Raw genomic sequence first — 24,182 nt, forward strand, 5'->3', positions numbered from 1 at the left:
AGCTCATTACAAGCTTATAAGTGAAAAACCATGATTGTCCTAACCTTAAGGAATTTTGGAGCTTTGGAATTGTTTGGGAATAGGTATTAAGTAAGAAATGGTGCATTGTTCTTCAAATCTTGTGGATTCTTGGTTATGTCTTAATGATGGTTAATACAATTGTGTGCACAAGTGTTCATAAAAAAACGAAAAGAAAAAAGAAAAACAACAAAAAGAGAAATAAAAGTGAATAAAATGTTGAGTAATGCAAAGAAGATTAGAATTAGAGAGAGATTTGGTCTTATTTTGAGTTAAGTTTTGCTTACTTTTTACTTATTCCACATTGCTCCTCTATTCCATTTGGTTTTACCTACATGTCCCATATGTATCCTATCTTGCCCTTGGCCCCATTACAACCTTGAAAAGTCCTTTTGATCTTTATGTGCATGTGCTTATGATGTTGATGTTAGAGGCTTGTAAAGCCTATGATTGTGTTTGTTTTCATGAAGTGTTTTGAGTGTAAACACTTGCAACCTAAAAAATATGAGTGTAAACACTTTAGAGAGCATATCTTGTGAGGTTCTATATTGTTGTGACTTGCCTCTTGGTTTGATTGGTTTTGTGGCATACTTGAATTCATTGGATGATGTTCATGGATATCTTGATTTGATTCTTTTACTCTTGTGTGTTTGATTTTGCCCATTTCATTGCATTTCCTAGATTTCATTGTGAAGTATGTGACTTTCTTAGGTGTTTCATTGGTACCTAATGGAATTTGTTTCACATGGTTTAATGTTTTAGACTTTATTGGACTAATATTCCTAAAATGAGTTAATTTGAGATTATTTAGCCTGATTAAATCTATTATCGTTTTCAGATCATATTTGGCACAAATGACATTTTGGACATTATGGAAGTGGAGGATATGTGTTGAAGTGAAGATTGTATTTTGATTTTGGGAGTTTTTATTTTTAAATTTGGTTTTAGTTTTGGGCTCATTGTTTAGGGCCCATTTTCGGTTTTACTCTTTGTAAAAGAGGGAACCCGAATTCCACTCTCACTCTCTAAATTCACTCATTTTCAGAATTTCGTTTCCCCTCTTTTGCTCTACTAGGGTTTCACATCTTCATTTTCGGTTTTCATTCATCTTCTTCATTTTTTGGCTTGTATCTTACACCAAATGGAAGGCTAAACTTGTAGACTAAATTCCTTTGATAATGTATCACAACTCTTGAGGTTTTGTTATTAATGCATTTTCGGTTTCTTTATTGTTGATTTCTTCTATCCTAGAAATTGGTTTATGAGTTTATCTTCGCTTAGTTAATTTACTCTCTAGTGCATGAATGCTTAGTTCATGTGAATTTGTTAATTGTTGCATGCTTATGATGATTTCTCTTAGTTAGAGGCTTAGGTTTTGGAACTTTAAATTGATTATTTCTTAGTTAATTGGTTCTCAACAAATTCAGAAGTTATTCGTTGGAATATGAAAATAATCAATTGAAACCGAGGATTGAGTTGTGAACAAACGAACCAAAGGGATTTAGCCATTTTATTACATTGCTTAATTACTGTTTCTGAATTTGATTTATGTGCATACTATCCAACAACAAAAAAACCCTTTGCGTGTGTGTGAGTATAAGGTGTTTGAAACTTTGCTTGAAAGGTAATCCTTAGGAAACGACATAAGAGTCACTTCCTAGTACTGTAGTTTTTAATTGTTATATTATTTGTATCAGGTACGGCCTCGACCACACAATCACGCGGCCGCTGAGGGATCGGGGTGCAAAAGGATAAAAGAGACCACTGAGGGGTCAAAGCATAATCACGCGACTGTTGAGGGGTTGGAGTGCAAAAGGATAAAAGAGACCATTGAGGGATCAAAGCATGATCACGCGACCGCTTAGGGGTCAGGGTGAAAAAGGATAAAGAGACCACTGAAGGGTTGAAACACAATCACGCGACCGCCGAAGGGTCGGGGTGCAAAAGGATAAAAGAGACCAATGAGGGGTCATAGCACAATCACACGACCACTGAGGGGTCGGGGTGCAAAAGGATAAAGAAGATCACTGAGGGGTCAAAGCACAATTACGCGACCACTAAGGGGTCAGGTGCAAAAGGAAAAAGAAGACCATTGAGGGGTCGAAGCACAATCACGTGACCACTGAGGGGTCGTGGTGCAAGAGGAATCACATGAACACACGTACAACAAGGGACCTAGGATTAAAACTTAGAAAGATATTTCGAGTCAAAACTTCGGCTGTGAATGCATATGATAATGTAGATACTAATGATGCATGAGTAATGCAAAGATGTGTATGATAATGTATGTACGGTCAGTTACATGTGATTAACTTAATTATCATTAAATTTGATTGATATGAAACCATAATGCTTCCTCGGTAGACAACAACTAATCAAGCCAATATTGATCATGTCATCTTTCTTCTTCCTTTTTTTTTGTTTTTGTTTTTTTATTCTTGGAATGTGCTAGGGTTTGCCTTCCTTCTTTATGGAAAAATACATCATTTGTTCCTCGTCGATATACACATTGAGACTTAGTTCCAATGGGTTTTGTTCGCCTAAGTCATCAATGAAAGACGATATCATACCTGATTATGTAGTTCGAACGTCATATTTATATAACTTGAGACTTATCTAAGTGAACATGCACACATAATGTCTAGTAGGGAAATGAATAAATTTTCAATTATTGATGTGTAGGGAATTTTAATAGGAAGGTTCAGTGATATATGTGTGGCGATAGGTATTACAAGTTACAAAATTTTGTAATTTTTTTCCCCAATATAAGGTAATTGCTCATTCTTCAAATGATCTCCCGAGACAGTCAAATAACTTGACCACTGCGTTTTCCTTATTTGGTACTCCCAATAACTTTATATTTTGTCCCATAAAGCTCGAAACTTCTATAATTCCAACTTGATGTACAAACATGTGGAAGATTTTGTTTTACCCTAATGGTAATAGACTTTCAAGAGAATTGTCTTTTCATTGCCCTAACTTTTGCTTAGGTTGCCCTTTCGGGTTTTCAACCTAACAGACTTTGATTCATATCCTGATTTTTGCTTAGGTCGTCCTTTCGGGTTTTCAACCTAACGAGTTTCTCATTCATACCCTATCTTTTTCTTAGGCTGACCACTTTGGTTTTCAACCTAACAAGCTTTTTATTTATTTATTATTACAAGTTTCTATTTTTAGGCATAGACCATCTTGATTGCATCTGTGTTCACAGGTTAGGATAAAACATTTCTATCTATGTCTTGTAAGACTAGAACAAGTTACAAAATTTTGCAAACTTTTTGCCCCAGAATAAGGTAATTGTTCATTCCTCAATTGCTCTTACGAGATAGCCGAATAACTAGATCAGTCGTCTTTGTTTGATTCTTCCCATAACTTCTTGCTCCTTCTCATATTGCTCGAAGCTTCTATCATTCTCACTTGATGCACGAACGTGTAGAGGATCTTGGTTCGCTTCTTGTATGACAAACTTGCAAAAAATGCCTTTTTATTGTCTCAACTTTTTCCTAAGTCGCCCTTTCGGGTTTTCAACCTAACGAGCTTTCTTTTTTAATTTTCTTTTTTTCATCTTTTTTTAGGCATAAAATCTCTTAATTGTGTCTGTGTTCACAAGTCTAGATAAAACGTTGTCATCCATGTTTTACAAGTTCAAAGCACCCTTGAGAAAGTGTTTTTGACAATGCAAGAACCTTCGTAGTTTGTAGCCCATCTTCCACGAGCATCTTCCTGATTTGGAAGGATCTTTTTAAGCACCGAGTCTGTTACTTAGAATTGTCTAGGACAAACCTTCTTATCAAAAGCTCTCGCCACTCTACCTTGGTATAATTGACCATGGCAAATGGCCACCAACCTCTTCTATTCAATCATATTCAACTGCTCATACTCGAGATTAACACATACTGACTCTTCTTGCTCTGCTTCTGTCAAGACTTTTGACAAGGGAATCTCTATTTCTATGAGTGAACCAGCTTTTATCCCGTACAACCTTGTTGCATATCAAAATTTTATGGCGCCCAACATATTCATCCATTAGGAATAATTTATGACTCATGGCTGCATCATCGACTAAAACATCAATATAAGAAATGAGGAAATCATCTTTCAGGCTTCCTTTGTTCAAATTTCTATAGTCCACACACATTCTTATGTTTCCCCTAATTGCTTTGTTACCTCTTCTTTTAATCCTCGACCCTCTTCTCCTTCGCCAACTCAATGGGATCATTATCAGGTACCGCAAAAGAATCAATTGATAAATATTTAAGTACCCTATAATTGGACAAAGTCTCTACAAAATTGTGATACATTTCTTGATTTGTGAAATGTCGTAGAAGAAATGGGAAAAGGAAATATGAATGTTTGCAAAGACATGGAAGAAGGGTAAATATATGAGAGTGAAGGGATGAATGGGGAGGAATCATTATATAGTCATGCAAATTCAATAAGATATTGTCTCAAGTAACGTAAATATAAGTCCAAAGAAAATTCAAAGCGTATGAATTACAATATAATCAAATAATTACTATACAACTGTGTCAATCATTGGCTTAAACTACTAGTTTTTAAAGGATCATTGTCTTTATCAGGAAGGATGACATTGTTCATGAACAATTTGTCTTCCACCATGGCACTAATGGAGAGGTGGAGATAAAGATCAATGACATAACCCTTCTTCTATTCTCGTCATATATGTCGACACCTAGATTCATTCATTTTGTGAATTTTTATACTTCATTGTTGTTCGAGCTCTAATGTTGAAAATATGACTTTGATTAGCGTTATATTTCCTAGGTCATGCATTGATTCCAATTTTGAATTTGTAACTCCCAAGAAGTTTGGTTTAAAAAATTATTTTGAGTTATTGAAAGTATTTCTGTTATCAAACGAAGAACTTTCCATATAATAAGTTGACCATCCCACGACTGTTTTCTAAGGTTATAACCCCTCTAGATCGTGTAGTGGTTGACGACAATCATAGAGAGCACACACGCCCCATAATACGATTACATATGTTCTACTGAGTATTCAAGGTCTTATGATATATAGAATAGTACATCATTCGATAAAGGATCTAAAAAAATGATAATGTTAGTCATTTCACATATGTGTAGGCAACAAATGTATGATTTGGTGAATGCACTTCACATAAATGATATAATGAATGTTACACTAACATGAATGTTGTGTGAATTCCCTCTTTTTCTTTTCTTGTTTTTTTTGTTTTTGTTTTTTGTTTTTTTAGAACACGACATGCATGAAATTGAATGATTGGTTGGATGCAAAAGTTCTACATGAGTGCATGAATGCAAGTATGTAATGCATTTTTTTATTATTTTTTACACACGACATGCTTATAGATCCTACAATGAAATGATTTTGTTTTGAGTTCATGGCATGCACATGAATGTTAGAATTTTTTTTTGCTTTTTTGAGTGCAAGATACGTATGTGGATACTATGATTTTTGTTTAGCATGACATGAATGTTGATGCTATTATCACATGATTTTTTATATTTTTTTACATGCAAGTATGTAATGCATTTTTTATGCATGACATGTCTATGGATGCTACTATGAAATGATTTTTTTTCTTCATGATTACATGATATGCATGTGAAAGCTATAATTTTTTTTTATTTTGACACGCATATAGATCCTATTATGATTTTTTTTCATCAGTGCCTGATATGCATGTGGATGTCATGATTTTTTGTGTGAGTCTTCCGACGTGGCATAAGAATACCAAAGTGTAGTGATAACTTAATTCACTCAGACTCATATGACGATGAGTCACTATGATTGTGGGATGGAAGTTTTTCCGACTTTATGCCGAATAATAAATATTAGTAAAAAATAATACTCTCGTGTCTATAAAAAGGGTATTTGATCCTACAAGGTTTATTCAGTTCTAGAAGGCCAACACCCTAAGGCAAAATTCTAAGGTCCATATATGCTTAATTTGGTGGTAGTAGACTTCCTCTAGGTCCCCGGACTGCCGTCACTAGTGGAAGCTGACGACCCAGATATTGTAAATATGACACGAAGATGTACGCGACACCATAGGACCATATCTATAATATCAAGTAACAATCTGAGTGATACATCAGCACAAAATCAAAATGTGCACAAAGGCCCAATGACGATAAGCCAATGTAACCCTAATAGTAGGTAAATATGCCCAATAGACGACTGAAGTAACAATGCATGAATAGTGAAGTGTGTGTGGGAGTGTACAAACCTCAAAAAGAATAATGCACAAAACCCTAGAAACCATTCCACAACCTGTACACAGAAGCAAAATACAAATTCTATATACAAGGGTTATTTACAAATAAGTAGTCAAAAAATAATGACAAAAAAATGAAAAAAATCAAAATAATGAACTAAATATCCACATAATTAACATTTTAACGCCTGACTCTTAGTTATCCTCAGTAGAGTCGACATACTATCGCTACCCCACTTTCGTGATCACTACGGGAAATATGCAAATAAATGCAATGGAGTCACCATCGATGTTTTTTAGAGGGAAATCATGAAAAACCAAAATTTGAAAATAAGATTGATTTGCTAATAGATGAAAACTGAGTTCGGGAGTCGGTTATAGATGAGGAAGATGTTAGTCATCTCATCCACATGTTTAAAAAACGGTACCTAGATTAATAGTATGGATATTCGTTCAAAATATTAATTTTATCTTCATATTATTAAATGAAATAAAGAAAAACCATAAAATGATTTTTTTGTAATTTTTGTGCCTGACAGGAAAATATCTGCTCATACGTATCCGTAGCTGCAATAGAGAAAAATATAGTGCGACAAGGTACTAGTTCTATAGTGGAGTCACCTCACCTTGTCTAGACGACATAAAGTAGCGCGACAAAACACTCAGCCTATAGTGGAACCACTTTACGTCACTTTTAAAATTAGTTAAAAAATTTATTTATGAAGATAAGGTAACACGACAAGGCACGAGGCCTATAGTGGAGTTACTTTACCTCATTTTAGACGACATGAAATAGCGCGACAAGATACTTGGCCTATAGTGGAATTACTTAATATCATTAAAAATATTTTTATTTATTGCATTTTACACGTCAACTTTAAACTTATTTGAAATTTTATTTATGAAGATAAGGTAACACGACAATACATGAAGCTTATAGTGGAGTTACTTTAGTAAACAAGAAATAAAGAAATAAATAAAATAAAATAATAAGAACAGTAACATAAACGAAAAAACTTAAGTTAATAAATATATAATAATTAAAAGGAAAAAAACAAACTGGGGATTTAGGGGTATGGTTTCAAATTGGTTTGAGGATTTAGGTCTAAACTAATTTGGGGGGTTTAGGGTTAAATTAAATCAATTTGGGGCTAATAGTTTTAAAATCAATTTGGGGACTAAGGTTAAGGTAAAATTAAATTTGAGTTTAGGGTTAACGTCAGTTTGAGATGTTCAACAATGAAATTAATTTTCAAATACAATTACTAGACAACACACATATTATAATAACAAAAGGAGAATGAAACAAAATGAGAAGAAAAATACCTCTTTAGTGCTTATGGAAGATGAAGAAGATGATACTATTGTTTTAATCTCTCCTTTCTCTCCTTATCAAATGTTTTTTCTTTCGAAGTGTACCTCATTCTCCATCTTTTTTTAATATACCTCTCCATTTAAAAGCTAGGATTCAATCCTTGGGTATTAGGGTTGCCTCATCCCTCTATTATTTTTTTTAAATATGAATCCCCATCTTAGTTGCTAACTTTAGGTTTTTAAAGGGGTGTGATTAGGGTTTCTAATCCTAATCGATCTGGTTGGGCCAAAGGGGTCCAACTTCTTTTCAAATTTTTCCGACCTTTCCACTTAATTCAAAATTTACTCATAAATTCAATTTTTTTTAAAACCAACTTTTACCCCAGTCAAAATTGGGTGTTTACAACACCCATGGCCTAAGTGCTCATTGGATATTTCTAATTGATGCTTATATTTAGTGCATATTATAACAAAGAACATGAGTCTAATATATAGCATTGATCACTCTACTACATTTCAATACTAGACAATATGAGATTATTATAATAACATATTTCAAGCATTCTCAATAGATAATCAAAACTTGATGAAGTTAACATAGATGAATCAATGCGTATACATCAAACTTGTATTACATTCAATCCCTAACAAGAGAGTGCTTAACTACTCATGTTCACACAATACTAATAAGATATGGATAATACACAACTCATGGGGTGGTAGAACCCCTTGTAAGAACCATAAAGATGATTTGACAAAGTATTTTAATCCAAAATTTAAAGATATTAAATTTACAATTGCAATCACAATTTACTATTACAACCATAATTTTAAAACCTCGATTAACATGCATATTAGAAATCAAAGAATAAGAAAATGATGTGTATTTCATTGATTGAATGAATTATTTGAATCAATGGATTGTCTAAATTTGTTACAAAGAAATTAATCAACCTATTATATAGAAAACATAAAAGTCTTAACTCTACCTAATTACTAGCTAACTATAATAACTAAACTATTTTATATCTGATTTAATCATAAAAATTGGATTTACAATTATTGTTTATTATGAAAAAGGTGAGTAAGTTTAAACTAATTATTATCTTAATACAATATTAACCAAAATACTAAAATATATTTCAACACCTTTTTCAAGTTGGAGAGTACATATTGACAACTCTCAACTTGGATAAAAATTGATTGAATGGAGAAGCATCGGTAGATAACCTTGCACCAATTGCACCACTTGAATTTGAAGGATCACCAAACCAACTGAGTTCTTGGCGGACAACCTTTTTCAAATGTCAATGACTGAATTCTTTCATGTAGGAAAATTAGTAAGGTTGTGCTAAAATAATTAATATAAGTGATAGAAGAATTCTTAGAAGAAAATGTGTGAAATTAAAAGTAACAATGTTGTTTATCAAGATCTAACACGATAGAAAAATATCAAAGATGATAAAATAATATTATTACTAAAGAATATCATATTGGTTTCTTGGCTAAAGAATAAGAAAAATCTTGAATATGATGAAGTATGAACAATATTTGTTCAAGAGAAAAAATGATGAATTATGAACAATATTTGCTTTAAGAATAACAAAAAAAAGAATATAATAAAATATAAGCATTACTTACTAAAGAATAAAAAGATGAAAAAATAATATAGATAGAAAATATGAAGATTGTAAAAGAGAATAATAAAAATAGAATACTAGACAGATTAACCAAAGCAAAATTGATAGACTAGTTCACTTGTCTGGCAAAGAACAAGAGCCCAGAGCTTGACCAACAAGAGAATCAATTTGCTGAAGTGTTAGAAAGAATAAACACCATAGTCTTTCCCATTCCAGAGTTTGCTTTGCAAATGACATCCATTGTGAGATATTGAAACATTGTTGAATAAAAATCATACCAGGGAAACATAATTACATTCCTCTATTATCATATTAGAGATTAGAGATTAAAGAGTAACAAAAAAAATTGTGTGTTTCATTAAATGAATTAATTGAATCAATCAATTGACTGATTTGATTACAAATAAATTAGCTAACCTATTATATAGAAGATATAAGAGATTTAATTCTAACTTCTAACTAATCTATTTTACATATATTTTAATCATAAAAATTGAGTTTATAAGATTATTTGTTATATAAAAGGTAAATGAGTTTAAACTAATTAGTAGCCTAAATACAATATTAATTCAAATAATCAAAATATATTTCGTGATTACTAGATTTACTAGATAACAGAAACCCCACTGAAACAGAATTAAAAAGGGTTCGTGAGAGTAATTTGAGAAGGAATTATACTAAAGAGTAAGTGAAACAGTTTTTGATAAGTTTTTTGAATAGTGAAAGTGAGTGTCTAAGTGATGAGAATGGTTCAAAGAAATGCGAATCAATAAATGCTTACAGACAGTTGGTTGAACTTCTGCCTAAGCAACTCTTGTATGCATGTGCTTGTGTTACAATTTGGCATATATACATTCAACTATTGCTCTAGCAATTAATGAGTTACAGTTGTTTGGTATAGCTAGATCCATGATTTAAAGTATAAATGAAGATTCCAACTTAACTCTTTAACCATAGAGTTCTAAGAGAACAATAACCAACAATAATAGAGTCTAAGCCTGCTAAATATATAAATGTTTCTTTTCAAGAAACTCCCTTATTCTTCTTCTTCTTCTCTTATGAATTCAATATGTGTCTCACTTATTCTCCGTTTCATATTATTAGTATTTGTTTCATGTAAAACAATGGGGTTAATGAAACTGCCACCAAATGTTTCAGTTCCTGCAGTGTTGGTGTTTGGTGATTCAATAATGGATACTGGAAACAACAACAATAACTTGAAAACATCAGCTAGATGCAATTTTCCACCATATGGGAAAGATTTAAGAGGAGGAATCCCAACTGGCAGATTTAGCAATGGAAAAGTTCCTTCTGACTTTTTAGGTACGACAATGCTCTTTCTTTTCTTTGCTTTTGTCATACATGTCATGGAAATATTTAATGTTGTTTGTTCCTTATTGAGTATAAATTGTACAATATATTACAAGATATAATTTATAGTGGGAACCAATGGTTAATATATGTTCAGAGTAAAATGTTTTATAATATTTTAGGGAAATAGATATAAAAACGTTTTAACAAGTACTTCTTATGGTCCTCTATTCACAATAGAATTTTCCTTCTCTATTAAAAGCACACTACTTATAGTTAATACTGTATGATATAGTTGTTCATGGTTTCAGTAATTAATATTGATTAATCTATGTATATTATAATAAAAATCATAATACTATATAACTAAATTATTGGACTGATATAGTAGTTGACAGTGTAACAAGCAATTATGAGGCTCGAATCATTGATATGTTGTTTTTAAAATACATAATTTTTATGCATAAATCAATTTTGATATGTACCGTAGAAATAGTTTGACCGGCTCTAATGGACATTTCATTGTTTTGACTAGTTTATGTCTTATCGTATCAATACTTATAGATCCAACTTTTTTTTTTGTTAAACCGACCGACACCATATAATATTGATAGCCTAATTGAACATACGATAATTTGGGAACAAAGATCACCACTCTCGTCTTACGGTCCAAAAAAAGAATGCTATCTAATTAACAGAAAAAAGTCAAAAACATAAAAGTAGAAAATAATTTTTTATAGAGTAAATTATTCTGACATTCCTGAGTTTTAGTAAAATTACAAAAATTATCTCTTACTTCTCTTTTCTACAATAAAGAGGTATTGACTTATATATTATTTGGACTTATCTTCACAATATATCATGTTGTGTTTAACTTAATTATATTTATCACATTTTTGTTTAAAAGATTATACTTATTTCTCGTGCATGAGTGATTAGTGTAACACAAATATAAAAATTAGGGGTTTGTATAGGTGTAAAAATGTGAAAAATAATTATATAATTTCACTAAAACTCAAAGGGTGTTAGTATAATTTACTATTTTTTATATTATTTAATGGATATGATTAAGTGAGGATATAAAATTTTTAGGACATCTAATCATCCCTTATTTTAAGACTTGGGGAGGGGGACCCTCGCCTCCCAGCTAGAAACGAATAATGCTATATTAAATAAAAATTGTTTTTTAATTTTGTATGTGAAAGTTTGACAACTGAGAGAAAAAATTGTGGGACTTCCCCTTTTCTTCCCCACAAATAGTTATAAATTTTTGAACTTTTCATTACTAAATTATTGTATAAATTAGGGTTTTATATATTAATTCCGGCTACGTTAGGCCAACTTAAAGGCTTGACATGAACATGTCTAACATGTGTTCTAATTTCAATGAATGAGTATGACTTATTATTAGTATGAAATAGGCTAGAATTTATGATATCACCTAATATTTTGTACATACTTTGAAACTATAAATACTAGTGTATTGATATGTATTCCGTCCTTGTCAACCCAAATTTGTATTTTATTTAACTAAAAGTTCAATTTTTACATATTTGATATTGTATAATTTAAATGTTTTTTTGTACCTAGTGTAATTATATTATACTTTTTATTGCATATACTTTAAATTATAAATTTTTTATTAGATATACTTTAAATTATAATTTTTATTATTATTAGAATGTCCAATTTAAGGTGAGAGAATTATATGATTCTTTGTAGAAATAATAAAATTATAAGTATAAAATATGAAAGTAGAAATGAATCATAGTGATAATTATATCATATTTTCACATCGTATATTGTACAGAAGAATAGAAAAATGAATTTGACCTATTAAAGGCCTAATGTTTTCCAAAATCAAGGAATGAGTTTGAACAAATAAAAGCCTAATATTTAATAGAAAAATGATAGTTCATACTTTAGAATTAGACTCCAAATCCTTCTATCTAATGTAACATAGTTATAATATAATACTTTACTTACTAATGATTATTTTACGAGTTACACATATTATTTTATAGTTAATCATAAATTTATTTTATACAAATATATATCATTAGACTATTTAATAAAACTTATAATTAGTCTAAGACATTATCCACCAATATGCCTATATGGAAAGTGAAATACCATCACTAAAATTTGTGAAAAGTAAAATTATAATTTGAAGTTACAATTCATATCATCAACTATATATACTATACCCCGTGCATAATGTATATGTATTTCTAAATATGGAATAAGGAAATATTATAACCATCTCCTCTAATTTTTGACTTATATTTATCTCTTCTTTCATCTTAAAAGGATACGCTCATCTTCCTTAGAGTGAAGATGGTTATGATTACACCAACCTCTCCTAAGAAGAGTGAATATAGTTTTTTGAAACAAAAAGAGTGGAAGATGTAATTTAGCCAAACTTCAAAAGTGATAAACATAATTTCCAGTTACAATGAAGTTATTAAAATGTAAATAAATTAAGATTTTATGTTATTTTATATTTTGAGTTATATATTACAAAATTATTATTTCCTTTCTTTTGATAAAAATATTTTTTAAAATTTATCCAATTCCAAATTTTGTTTAAGTAAAGAATACTTTCTATGTAGCGAAAACCATTTTTCTATTATAATCAAGGGCTTGTTTGACAGTTGACACACATGATATGCTAAGATTTAATAAAAGTAGATCTAATAAAATAATATCCAATAGGGTTAGACTTATAAACACATATATAATAATGATTTATGTGTATAAAAAATATCATTTACTTAAAATATAAATTTACACATGTATAATATAAAGTTTGATTCTTGATGACAACATTTATTGGAAAGACGAGTACACATTTTAAAAGAGATTAGTTCATTATCACGGAGCAGATGATACTATTCATTATACCCAAAAAAATATAAATTATTTATGAACTGACCCTCGTCTCAAATCAAAATCTTAATCCCAAATAATAATGTAAAAGTTGTCATATGATTTTTTAATAAAATTATTTACCTTGAATATCTATCTAACATTCCAAAGTCATTCATGTTTTCAAAGAATTGACTTATCTTATTTTTTGACTCGTGAATCGTGATCATAAAAAAAAATGTTTCTTGGGGCCATATTTATAAAACAGAATATAATATTTCATTATATTATGAGATAATTTATTTCCTTAACTTCCAGTATTTGATATATGTTGTATTTTTCTGTATTATTATAAAAAGAAAAAAATAAAACTATGTGACAAAAATAAAAGATATATATGAAAAAATAAGTAAATTTAAAGAAATAAATTAGATACACTTCACTTGATAAAATTAGGAAAACCATAACATTGCAAGTAAAATTGAAGGAGGGGATGAACCAGCGAAAACTATGGATTTTCCTTTGATTGCCTGGCTGCAGAAATCCATAAGCTTTTCTTTTTTTAGTGCATTGTTTAAAGTTCGTAAAAAAATGGGAATTGGAAAACGCAATCACCATCCATGCATAAAGAGACAAATGCAATCATCACCATTTCAATCATGAAGCAAATAAATGAATAAAAATTTGCAACGAGGGATTGAGGATGGGAGACAATTGATTCATCCACATTTTTAGCTAGTATTAGAGAAAAGAGAAAAGGACGAGGGAAGTTAAAAAGAAGTTGAGTATTTCTTTCATTTGGTTAAGAGAAGAAAATAAGGGTTCACAAAATTTATTTCTTCCCACTTAAAAGAAGAAAATAAGAGTAAAATGAGTAAATTTACACAAAATGCTAATAATATTCTCAAATAATTAACTTCCTAATACCCTCAAATAATTAATCTCCTAATAATTATTTCCTTCTTTATAATAATTATTGATTAATAACTAAAAACTAATAATTAGAATAATATATATCATAATATTTAAATCTTTTATTTTTTACTAACTAATAAAAATAAATATTTTTATTTTAATGACATTTTTTACATTTAAAAAATCTAAAATGATATATTATCTTACTAAATACTCATGCCCAAAAGAAAATGACATATTTCACAAAGTGATGCTTTGGCGAAGAAGTGAATAGGAGATGAAAATTTTACATAAAATGTAAAAAATGTCTTTTAATTTTTTTATTTTATATACTTTTTGGTGTTAAATCCTACTAATATAATAAGTATCTTTTGGATATAAAAATATCAATTAAAAATATTAACTGAAATTTTAATAAAATATATATAATAAAATCTATAATTTAAAATTATACCATTTATTTTTAATTAAAAATAAAACAACATCATTCTCTGTCTTTTCTTTATTTTAAGGATATTTTATAATTTAAACTATAACATTATCCCTCTTCTCATCTTCTATCAACCACCAAACAAAAGATAAAGAAAAGAATATATATATATATATATATATATATATATATTTCTTTTCAGTTTTTCTCCTTCTTCTTTCTAAGCTACTAAATGTATAACACGTGTCTTATTTAGCTATTTTCCACACAAACATATTTCTAAAAAGTAACAAATAAAATATACATGTCATCATATTAGTAGTTTGATAAGATAATTTAAAAAGATATCTTATTATCTAATTTATAATATCATGTGTCATAACATTATAATTCAGCCTTAAACATTTTACAGTGAAAATTGTTATGCTTTTCAGTAAAAAATTTGGCTTATGTAGAATGGTAACTATAGATGATAAAACTGATAATGCATGCAACACACCTGCATAGTCCATATTTTTTGTGAGTAGGACATAATTTGTTTGCATATTTGTCCATCAAGCCTGCATGCAATTTTATTGGAGATTGCAGATGGTCCACACACATAATTTAAAAAAAAATCAAATAAATTATAATATAATGTGATTTTTAATGTATCAACAACAATGTTATAAATTTTAATAAATTCAATGTTTTTGGTAATTTTAATATCTAAAGTCCAAATTTAAATTCTTCAAAATTCATTTTTTAACTATCTCGTGTGTTATGCTCACGATAAAAAATTAAAAATGAGATTTGACATGTGAAAACATTTCAAGATGCTACTAGTAATAAATAATATTAGTTAATGTGGACTTGACTTATAGGCTATAATTTATTAGTTAATGTGGACTTGACTAATAGGTTATAATTTTAATATGTGAATTTGAAAATAAAATAAAACATCTTCTTCAACCGGTAGATAATTTATCTCCTTAAATTCACTTATTATTTAACATATGTCTTATTTTTCTCTCTAGAAATTTTTATTTTAAAATATATTATAAAAACACATGTTTAAGGAGATAAATAGTTGTCTTGTATGAGTTGGTATACTTTAATTTATTCTCATTTGTAAAAGTCATGTCTATTCTCCTGTTAAAAATAAAAAGTTAAAGCTATATTATATTTTGTAGGAAGAATTTTGTCTCAACTCAGATATAAATTAATCAATGCGGCATGGTTAGATAAGAATAAGTTAGGTTAATTAGACCTAACACAAACATGTATAACTTTTGCTTCAAATTCATGGTCTCCCTCCAGCCTAACCTATTAACCTGCTATAGGCCAAGATGCAAGGCACCTTACTTCAAAGTATAGCTTAACTCATGAGTAAACATAGGTGAGGTTGAGATGGATTAAAACTTGTCAATTACGTAGTCCTAAACATTAGTCGGGTCATTTTTTGAACTTGGACTCGACCTTAGACCCGAAGCTAACCTGATCCTAAATATCAATTGGGCTGACATTTAAACCAGAACTCGACCCTAGACCTGATTAAATAGAATGCATACTCATTTTAGATAAAATACTCTCAATATTATTTATTATTATGAATAAGTAATTTTATATATAAAATGATATATATATATATATATATATTATTAATCATGTATATAATATTAAAATATTAAAAATCAATGATATTTTTGACCAAAAAGATACAATTATTATATACACGTTTGAAGAGAGACACATATAAACATGAAGAGTGAGTGACCAGAGACGAGTCAGGTATTGCTTAGTCCATACTCGACCCTAAATATTGACCGAAACTAATTTTTGAACTCGAACCCAACTGTAGACCAATGAGACCCAGCCCTATTCGGACTTGATCATTATTGAGCCATACCAGGTAAGCTGGTAAAGCCGGATCTGCTCACTCATAGCTTAACTTATAAGCATATTTTAAGGTCCACAATTCAATAAAACTGATAAATAGACTTTATCATGGGTTGAAATAGTTTATGCTTACATATCTTGGTCCATATTTATAGACACATATATATAAATCAAGAGTTGCATCATATTCATTGTGAGAAGATGAATCAAAAGGGAGTTACAAGCTAAATGTGGGTTGAGAAAGGATTTGAGGAAATGAACATCCATGATAATTATGTCCATTTTGATAAATAAAAACTAATACAGTAATATATTATTTATTAAAATCAGTAATTATATTAATATATTTTTAAACAGGTTGATTTATCAAGCTCACTTTTTTTTTGATGGCATGTGACTTGATTTTTTTAACTAAATAGACTTAAAAAATAGATAATAAAACTCCTGGGGTGATAACTTCTCTTCTCTTGTCAGTAAAATATGACTTGTGTTTTATTTAATTATTTTTTACAATAATATTTCTTAAAGTAAACAAAATAGTACATATGTCAATATATCATACTTTTATTAATGAGAGTAGATATATAAGAAGAAGTTTTATTCTCTAAAACATGAGCCATGGTTGAACCTCTCTCATGAGATATGGTTGAATATAGACTAGATTATAGAGCCTTTGTGGAGTGGTCTACCTTATTCTCACCTCTACCTATACTGTTTTGAATAACAAATTTATATTATACCAATGGTTTGACACACATTGTTGTATATGTCAATCCTAATTTTTAATTAAATGAATCTAATATTATAGATTAATACTTCTACAAATAAAAGTTATTGTGAGTAATTACTTTAATAATACAAGATATATAATTTATTGTCAGTAATAATAGTATATTTAGTTTTAGAAATATAGTATGATTTATTTGAAAATATGAATTATTAATAAGGTTAAATATGACAAAACTAGATTGTATAATTAATTAATTATCAAATATTTTTATTGGTATATAGAGATAAAAGGAGTTATCATTTAATTTAGGCTATATTTTTTTCTCCAATTTCAGTGGAAGAATTTGGCATTAAAGAGTTTCTACCAGCATACTTGGATCCAAATCTCCAACCCAGTGAATTGGCCACTGGGGTGAACTTTGCATCAGGTGGTGCAGGATTTGATCCCCTCACCTCCCAAATAGCGGTATACATTTTTTTGCCCCCATTTACTCTTCTAAAGTATTAAAAGCTAAAATCTAATCTACACAAATTTAGATAAATTTATGATGTCTATTCATCGTTCGATTTAGATACTCATGTTTTTGTCACATGAATTGACTAATTATGAGGAAGAAAGATATAAAATCAAAACCCTAAAGAAATAATTATGATGTCTATTCATCATTCGATTTATATTTTTGCTTAAATACATTTAAGAGAAGGGTTCATTAATGTATATTCTAACATTGTTACTTGATTAAAATCAGGAAGCTATACCAATATCTGGGCAAGTAGACATGTTCAAAGAATACATAAAGAAGCTACAAGGACTTGTAGGAGAGGATAGAACAAACTTCATCCTATCCAACAGTCTTTTTATTGTGGGATTGGGAACCAATGACATTTCCAACTCATACTTTTTATCTCATATTAGACAACTCCAATATGATGTTCCTTCTTATGCTGAAATCATAGTCAACTCAGCCTCTAGTTTATTACAGGTAATAAAGCATTATGATTCCAAAAATGATCTCATATTCGCATCAATGATAATAAAGTAAAAACAGAAAAAATAAAAAAAGTTTATTTATTTTTAATTAATAAACATATTTTTATTGGTACGATATAAGATTTAGAAGAACATATATTTGTTGTTATGATTCACCTAGCAAACAAAATAGAGCTAAATCCTATAGTTAAGCACATCCTTATTAATTATCTTACCATGTCTTTTTTTCCTTCTTACTCTCAAATGTCAATACAAAAAAGGAACTATATCAACTAGGTGCACGGAGGATTGGAGTATTCAATATACCCCCAATTGGGTGTGTTCCATTTCACAGAACATTGGCAGGAGGAATAGAAAGAAAATGTGTAGAAAATTACAACGATGCAGTGGAGTTAATTAACAGCAAACTATTAAAGCAAATAAATTCCCTTAGTCAGAATTTTCCAAGTAGCAGGATTGTTTACATGGATGTTTACAGCCCTATCCTTGATATAATAATAAATCCCCAAAAAAACGGTAATTTCAAGTTTCACTGAGTTTTCTAGGCATGGTTTTTAATTACCACTATAATTATATTGTGTTTATCATAATTATAAATAGAAATATTGCAAAGAATGCTGACAACATGATCATAATACTCTTACATAAACTCATGCAACTATAATATTGTGATAACAATTAGGATCAGGATTTAATTCTTCTTATTAGTCATGTTATTTGTGTAACACGACTTTAGGAAAATCTTTTAACACTGTTATATATTATTTTAACCGTAACAACTTTCAATATATTTAAGATTTGAACTTAGGAAAATATTTCCTTGTCCAATTGCAGGCTATAAAGTTGGAGACAGAGGGTGTTGTGGCACAGGCACAATAGAGGTTACATTTTTATGCAATCACTTGGATCCTACGTGTCCCAATGTTTTGGATTATGTGTTTTGGGACAGTTTTCACCCAACTGAAAGCGTTTACAGAAAGCTCGTAGTTTCTGTTCTACAAAAATATTTATACCAGTTAGTGTGAGGAAGCTTGAGGATTTTGACACTTCGTCGCAGCTCTAAATAATTTTTTATGTATTTAAAGCACAAAATTCATTCCCTGTAATTTGAATCATAGCATAGGAATAAGATCACCTGTATTAGGGCATAAAATAAATTTATAGTTGCATAACATATTCAAGAAAATAAATTAGTTGATGTGATGTTTATTTTAATATTTTATTTTTACTGAAAAAATAAGTGTGTGGGTTAAAACCCAATTAACATTCATGGTGATAATTAGGTGAGAGTATTGATAATAAAAAATAAGTGAATATACATCTATATCCCTTAATTTGAGCTTAAAGAAAAGGGAAACTTTTTATAGAAGTACCCAAAAATTTATGTCTTTTTTGTAAATATTCATCACAAACTATTTATTTTTCTAATTAGTGTTAAACTTTAATTATTGATGTAATTGACTCGTGCATAAAGATAATGTTAAATTAAAAATAATAAAAATATTTAAGTCATGCATTTTTAATTTTTAAACTTGACTGTTATTTTATTTTTGTATATATAACAATATTATTGTATTAATCATTTTTAACTTTATAATTTACTTATTTTCTTCTTCTCAATCAATTTTATACTTCGATGCGGTTTCCTCCGAATATCAATGCAAGTTTTGCATGCATTATTACATTGTTATTATGTGAGTCTGATTGCATCAATTTCCTTATTATTTATAATTAATTTAACAATATACTTACAAATTAAAATAGTCATAAAGACTAAGGGATAATTAGAAAAAAATATTTCATAATACTTACTTACAAATTAAAATGCATAAAATTTGGGAGTTTTATACTATTTTACCAAAATAAAAAGGAGTTTTTGAAGTGGAATAAAGAGTAATTAGTATCAACACGCAATGATGAGCTAATTTCAATCAATTACAAAACACAAAAACTTGTGCATCAGAGAAAGGAAGAGAATTTGTTACACAATTTTCATTGATTATGTACAAAGGCCAACCTTTTATAGAGAAAGATTTAGAAAAAATATTATGCAACCAATCACTTCATGAGAAAAAACGCAGCAACAATTGTTAACTTTTTCTCACATGGATGGCTTCTATAACAAGGAGCGGTGCAAAAAATTGATATGTGGAAGTACTAAGTTTTTGACATTGTTGCAATTTATTTTTTTGGTAGCACCAACGTTCCTCTCATCATTTTTGGGTAAACAATTAATCACTTTTAAGATACGTTCCTAATAAGTGTCATTTCCAAGAATTAAATTCTTAACATTTTATTCCTTCTAAAAATCTAGCATGATCTTACATTAGTATACTAACACTTTGTTAGTACATAGTTACTTGCATGTTTGCAACTAGATAATGTAGGTTTTGTGTAGTTCCTGCTATAGCTATAGCTTGGTTTAATTTTCTCACTTAAAACAAGACTATAAAATTAACCATTTCAAGTATTTTTCATCTACTTTCAAACCATTCAAAATACGGCATTATAAAAATATTGACAACTTTCTGCTGAAAGTGACAATGATCTATCTATCAAAACTTCTTTCTCAACCACTAGGGATCACAATGAAAATCGAACCCGTGGGTATCTGTCTAAACCCAACCCAAATTTAACAGAGAAAATCTGTTGTGATTGAGTTCGGGTAAAACTCGATCTCAATTTTCGGGTTCGAGTTTGGTATAATTAATATCCTACCCCCAACCCGCCCCAAAAAATGTGAATTTACATACAGTGTGGGTTGTAAATTCAAGTGAAGTGTACATGTCCATGTAACATGCATCCAAGGAAATTTGGAATATATGATATATGAAATTTGACAATAGTGCCACTTTATTACAGTTTAGATAAGTGGGATGAGGTTGAAAAATCACCAACTTATTTACTATTTCACCACCAACTGACTAAAAGAAGACCCTTATGTAGCAACAGTGTTACCATTAGAATGCAGTTTAAAGAGAAGTTCAAAGTCTACCCAAAAACAACACTCCCTTCCATTTGTTCTATAAATAATAACATTTAAGAATTTAGTTCTAGATATAGTGAGTGTGAATTTTTCAGGTTCTCCATTGAGTTCGGGTCACCCGAAACCCGACGGGTTCGGGGATGGTATTGTTAATTTCAACCCCGCTGAGTTTGGATTCGGGTTCGGGTTTTGAATTTCAGGTTCGGAGTTGGGTAAGCATAAACCCGACCCCGATCCGCCCCATTGCAATTCCTATCAACCACCAGTTCTAAAATCTTAAGGAAGTGATACTTTGAAGCTCATGAATGGCCAGATTTTTGCAAAGTGCAGTAAGAGTCTTGTTGTTTTAAATACTATTGTGGGATACTTTTACTACAACGTAACGCCCCGAAAATTACTCCAAAAAAAATCTTACTCAAAAATGAGTATTTTTTTATTTATAATGATGTTATATAAAATTTATTTCCTTATATTCGTTTCATTTTCGGAATATCACTTTTAAGTACTATACAATGTGCAAAATAAAAAATCATTACTTAATGGTAATAAAAAAATAACTCCATATAACTTCGAATCATACTTCATTAGAATATTATAAAATGTTGATACGAAGTACAAGGCGGAATCCTAATCGTCGCCCAAATAAAACTACTCACAAAATAAATACCCTAAACAAGTAAACTAATCAAAAAACACATGGGCCTGTGTAGGTATAACCGTTTCTCTCAATCCTTCATGCCCCCTCCTGGGACATCGAAAAGCGATAACTCAGAATCCTGGCAGAATGATCCATCTGAACAAAACGCGAATAGAAGACAAACAGAAAGAAAATGGAGTAAGACATCTAATGTATATTACTCATTGACGGCGTGGAATTACACGGAATATCACATCCAGACAGACACACATAATAAATACAATATATACATCACATATAAAAATACACAATGATGAATAATGTTATAATCTCAAATTATGAGGATCAAAGTCCACAATCTCAATGTATGATTGTTACGCTTGTTTCATCCATTCTTTCACCAATATCCTCCCAATATACTATTCGGAAATAAACAAGAGTACAAGTCCCATAACAAGCCGATTTGAACGCACTAAAATTATTCCTCGCAAGGATATATGATCGATCTGTTCCAAAGAACTGTCCATTTCAGGACGGTATCGTATCAAACACTTTCTGGGCATCACTCTCATTGATCCTGATTGCAAAGAGGGGTTGTCAAAGATCGTCTAGTTTGAGCTGTAAGAACTGTCCGATCCAACAGAATACCTCATCCAGGAATACGAGAGACTCGTCTCACCTAGACTCACCCTCAAGACTTTGTTGACGAACCACCGCCATCATCGTCCCTCTCAACATCTCGGGGCTCGTTCGTCTCCGTAAATTTCCTCTCCACTACTTCATATAATGAGTATGCGCACAAACCGAGGTTAGCCGATTAAATCTTTTAATCATTTTTTATATGATCGGCCCAACCTAAGACATATCCCAGAGGAATGCATCTTGTGGGACCCGATCTTACGTCAACACGAAAATAGAGGAATAACATCCCTACCACTACGAACCATCGCTGAATCACCCTGGACGGCCACATGGCCAAGCCTCTTACGGTCAGACGACATTGCTGCGTGGTATCATGTAATCCTTTTTTGGGCATCGCTCTAATCACGACATCACAGTCGGAAACCGTGCCCTAAATAGGCGCAAGAAAAAAGGTACTTGTATAAGTTTGTCAATTTTGGGCACCAGACTCAATCATCTGAGTCAAGGTCTTTCCCAAGTGTAAATACACTTCACACCCAAGTTAGGGCTATTGCCTAAGCAATCAAACAATCAGAAACAGTCAAAAATATTGTATGTCTCTCGCTCAAGCAACGAACTCATCAAAACAGACTCAATTCTCTTCCTGATTCTTGCCCAAGCGAGGGACTGTCGCTCAAGTGACAAATCCATCAAAAATTAGTCAACGTACCTGTCTGGTCCGTGCCCGGGCGAAATACGGTCGCTCGGGCGCCAAAACGCCCAAAACGGGCCCTCTGACCCTCGCCTTTAACAAAGCAATTCCTTACTTTTATTTCTTTCAAGAATTTCATATAGTTATTTACCTTTACAACTTCTTGATAGCAAACATGCCATTAGGCTCTCGTAGATATGAGAGTAATCGTTCAGACGACTTAAAAAGAAGTCAAGTCTGTATAGAGCCCTCTCGCTCAAGCCAGAGCTGTCTTACTCAAGCGAGGGCACATCCATTTCTCAGGCATTTGTGGCTTAAGCGAGAAAACAATCAGTTCTCTTGGTGCCTATTTTAGCTCAAGTGAGAGTTGTCTCGCCCCGAGCTAAGACACTTGTTTTCTCTAAACACTTCTCACTCAAGCGAGAGCTGTCTTGCTCAAGCGAGAAGAGTCTGATTATCATTTTAATTACTTTTCTCAAGGAAAATATTTCTCATTTATACCACATGTTTTTAAACCTTGAATTTATTAATTATCACATAATATACATTCCCATAATAATCATTCAAACATTATAATTCAAGAGTAAACATGGTATTTGCATATATAAACATAACATAAATCGATATAAGAAATATTGATGTACTTAATCCAAACAAACAGACAATTGATTAAGTATAAGCTTTCTTAATAACCAATGCAACTCCAAACTTGTGAGAGAGTTCGGGCTACTAGATCAAAACTCTCCATTGTTTTCGACCCCAATGCATTTTAGTTTCTTGATTGGTGTTCCTTCATGGATAACCACCACAATACTTGATATTTTAAGCTATTCTAATCATACAACTTAAGAAAGTATCCGTACAAAATCCAGGCACGCAAAATAATTGATTAAGTACAGATTTTCTTAATAC

General features: G+C 30.5%; 1 protein-coding gene across 1 annotated transcript; it reads left to right on the plus strand.

Moving 5' to 3' along the window:
- LOC109354906 (GDSL esterase/lipase EXL1-like) lies at positions 10,140 to 19,526 on the plus strand. The gene is made up of 5 exons (XM_019597714.1): positions 10,140 to 10,515; positions 17,659 to 17,789; positions 18,073 to 18,306; positions 18,575 to 18,830; positions 19,149 to 19,526. Exons 1-5 carry the CDS (start codon positions 10,206 to 10,208, stop codon positions 19,337 to 19,339), a joined length of 1,122 nt encoding a protein of 373 aa, XP_019453259.1. The 5' UTR covers positions 10,140 to 10,205; the 3' UTR covers positions 19,340 to 19,526.

Source organism: Lupinus angustifolius, chromosome LG08 (assembly GCF_001865875.1).
Source record: "Lupinus angustifolius cultivar Tanjil chromosome LG08, LupAngTanjil_v1.0, whole genome shotgun sequence".
Taxonomy (NCBI): Eukaryota; Viridiplantae; Streptophyta; class Magnoliopsida; order Fabales; family Fabaceae; genus Lupinus; species Lupinus angustifolius.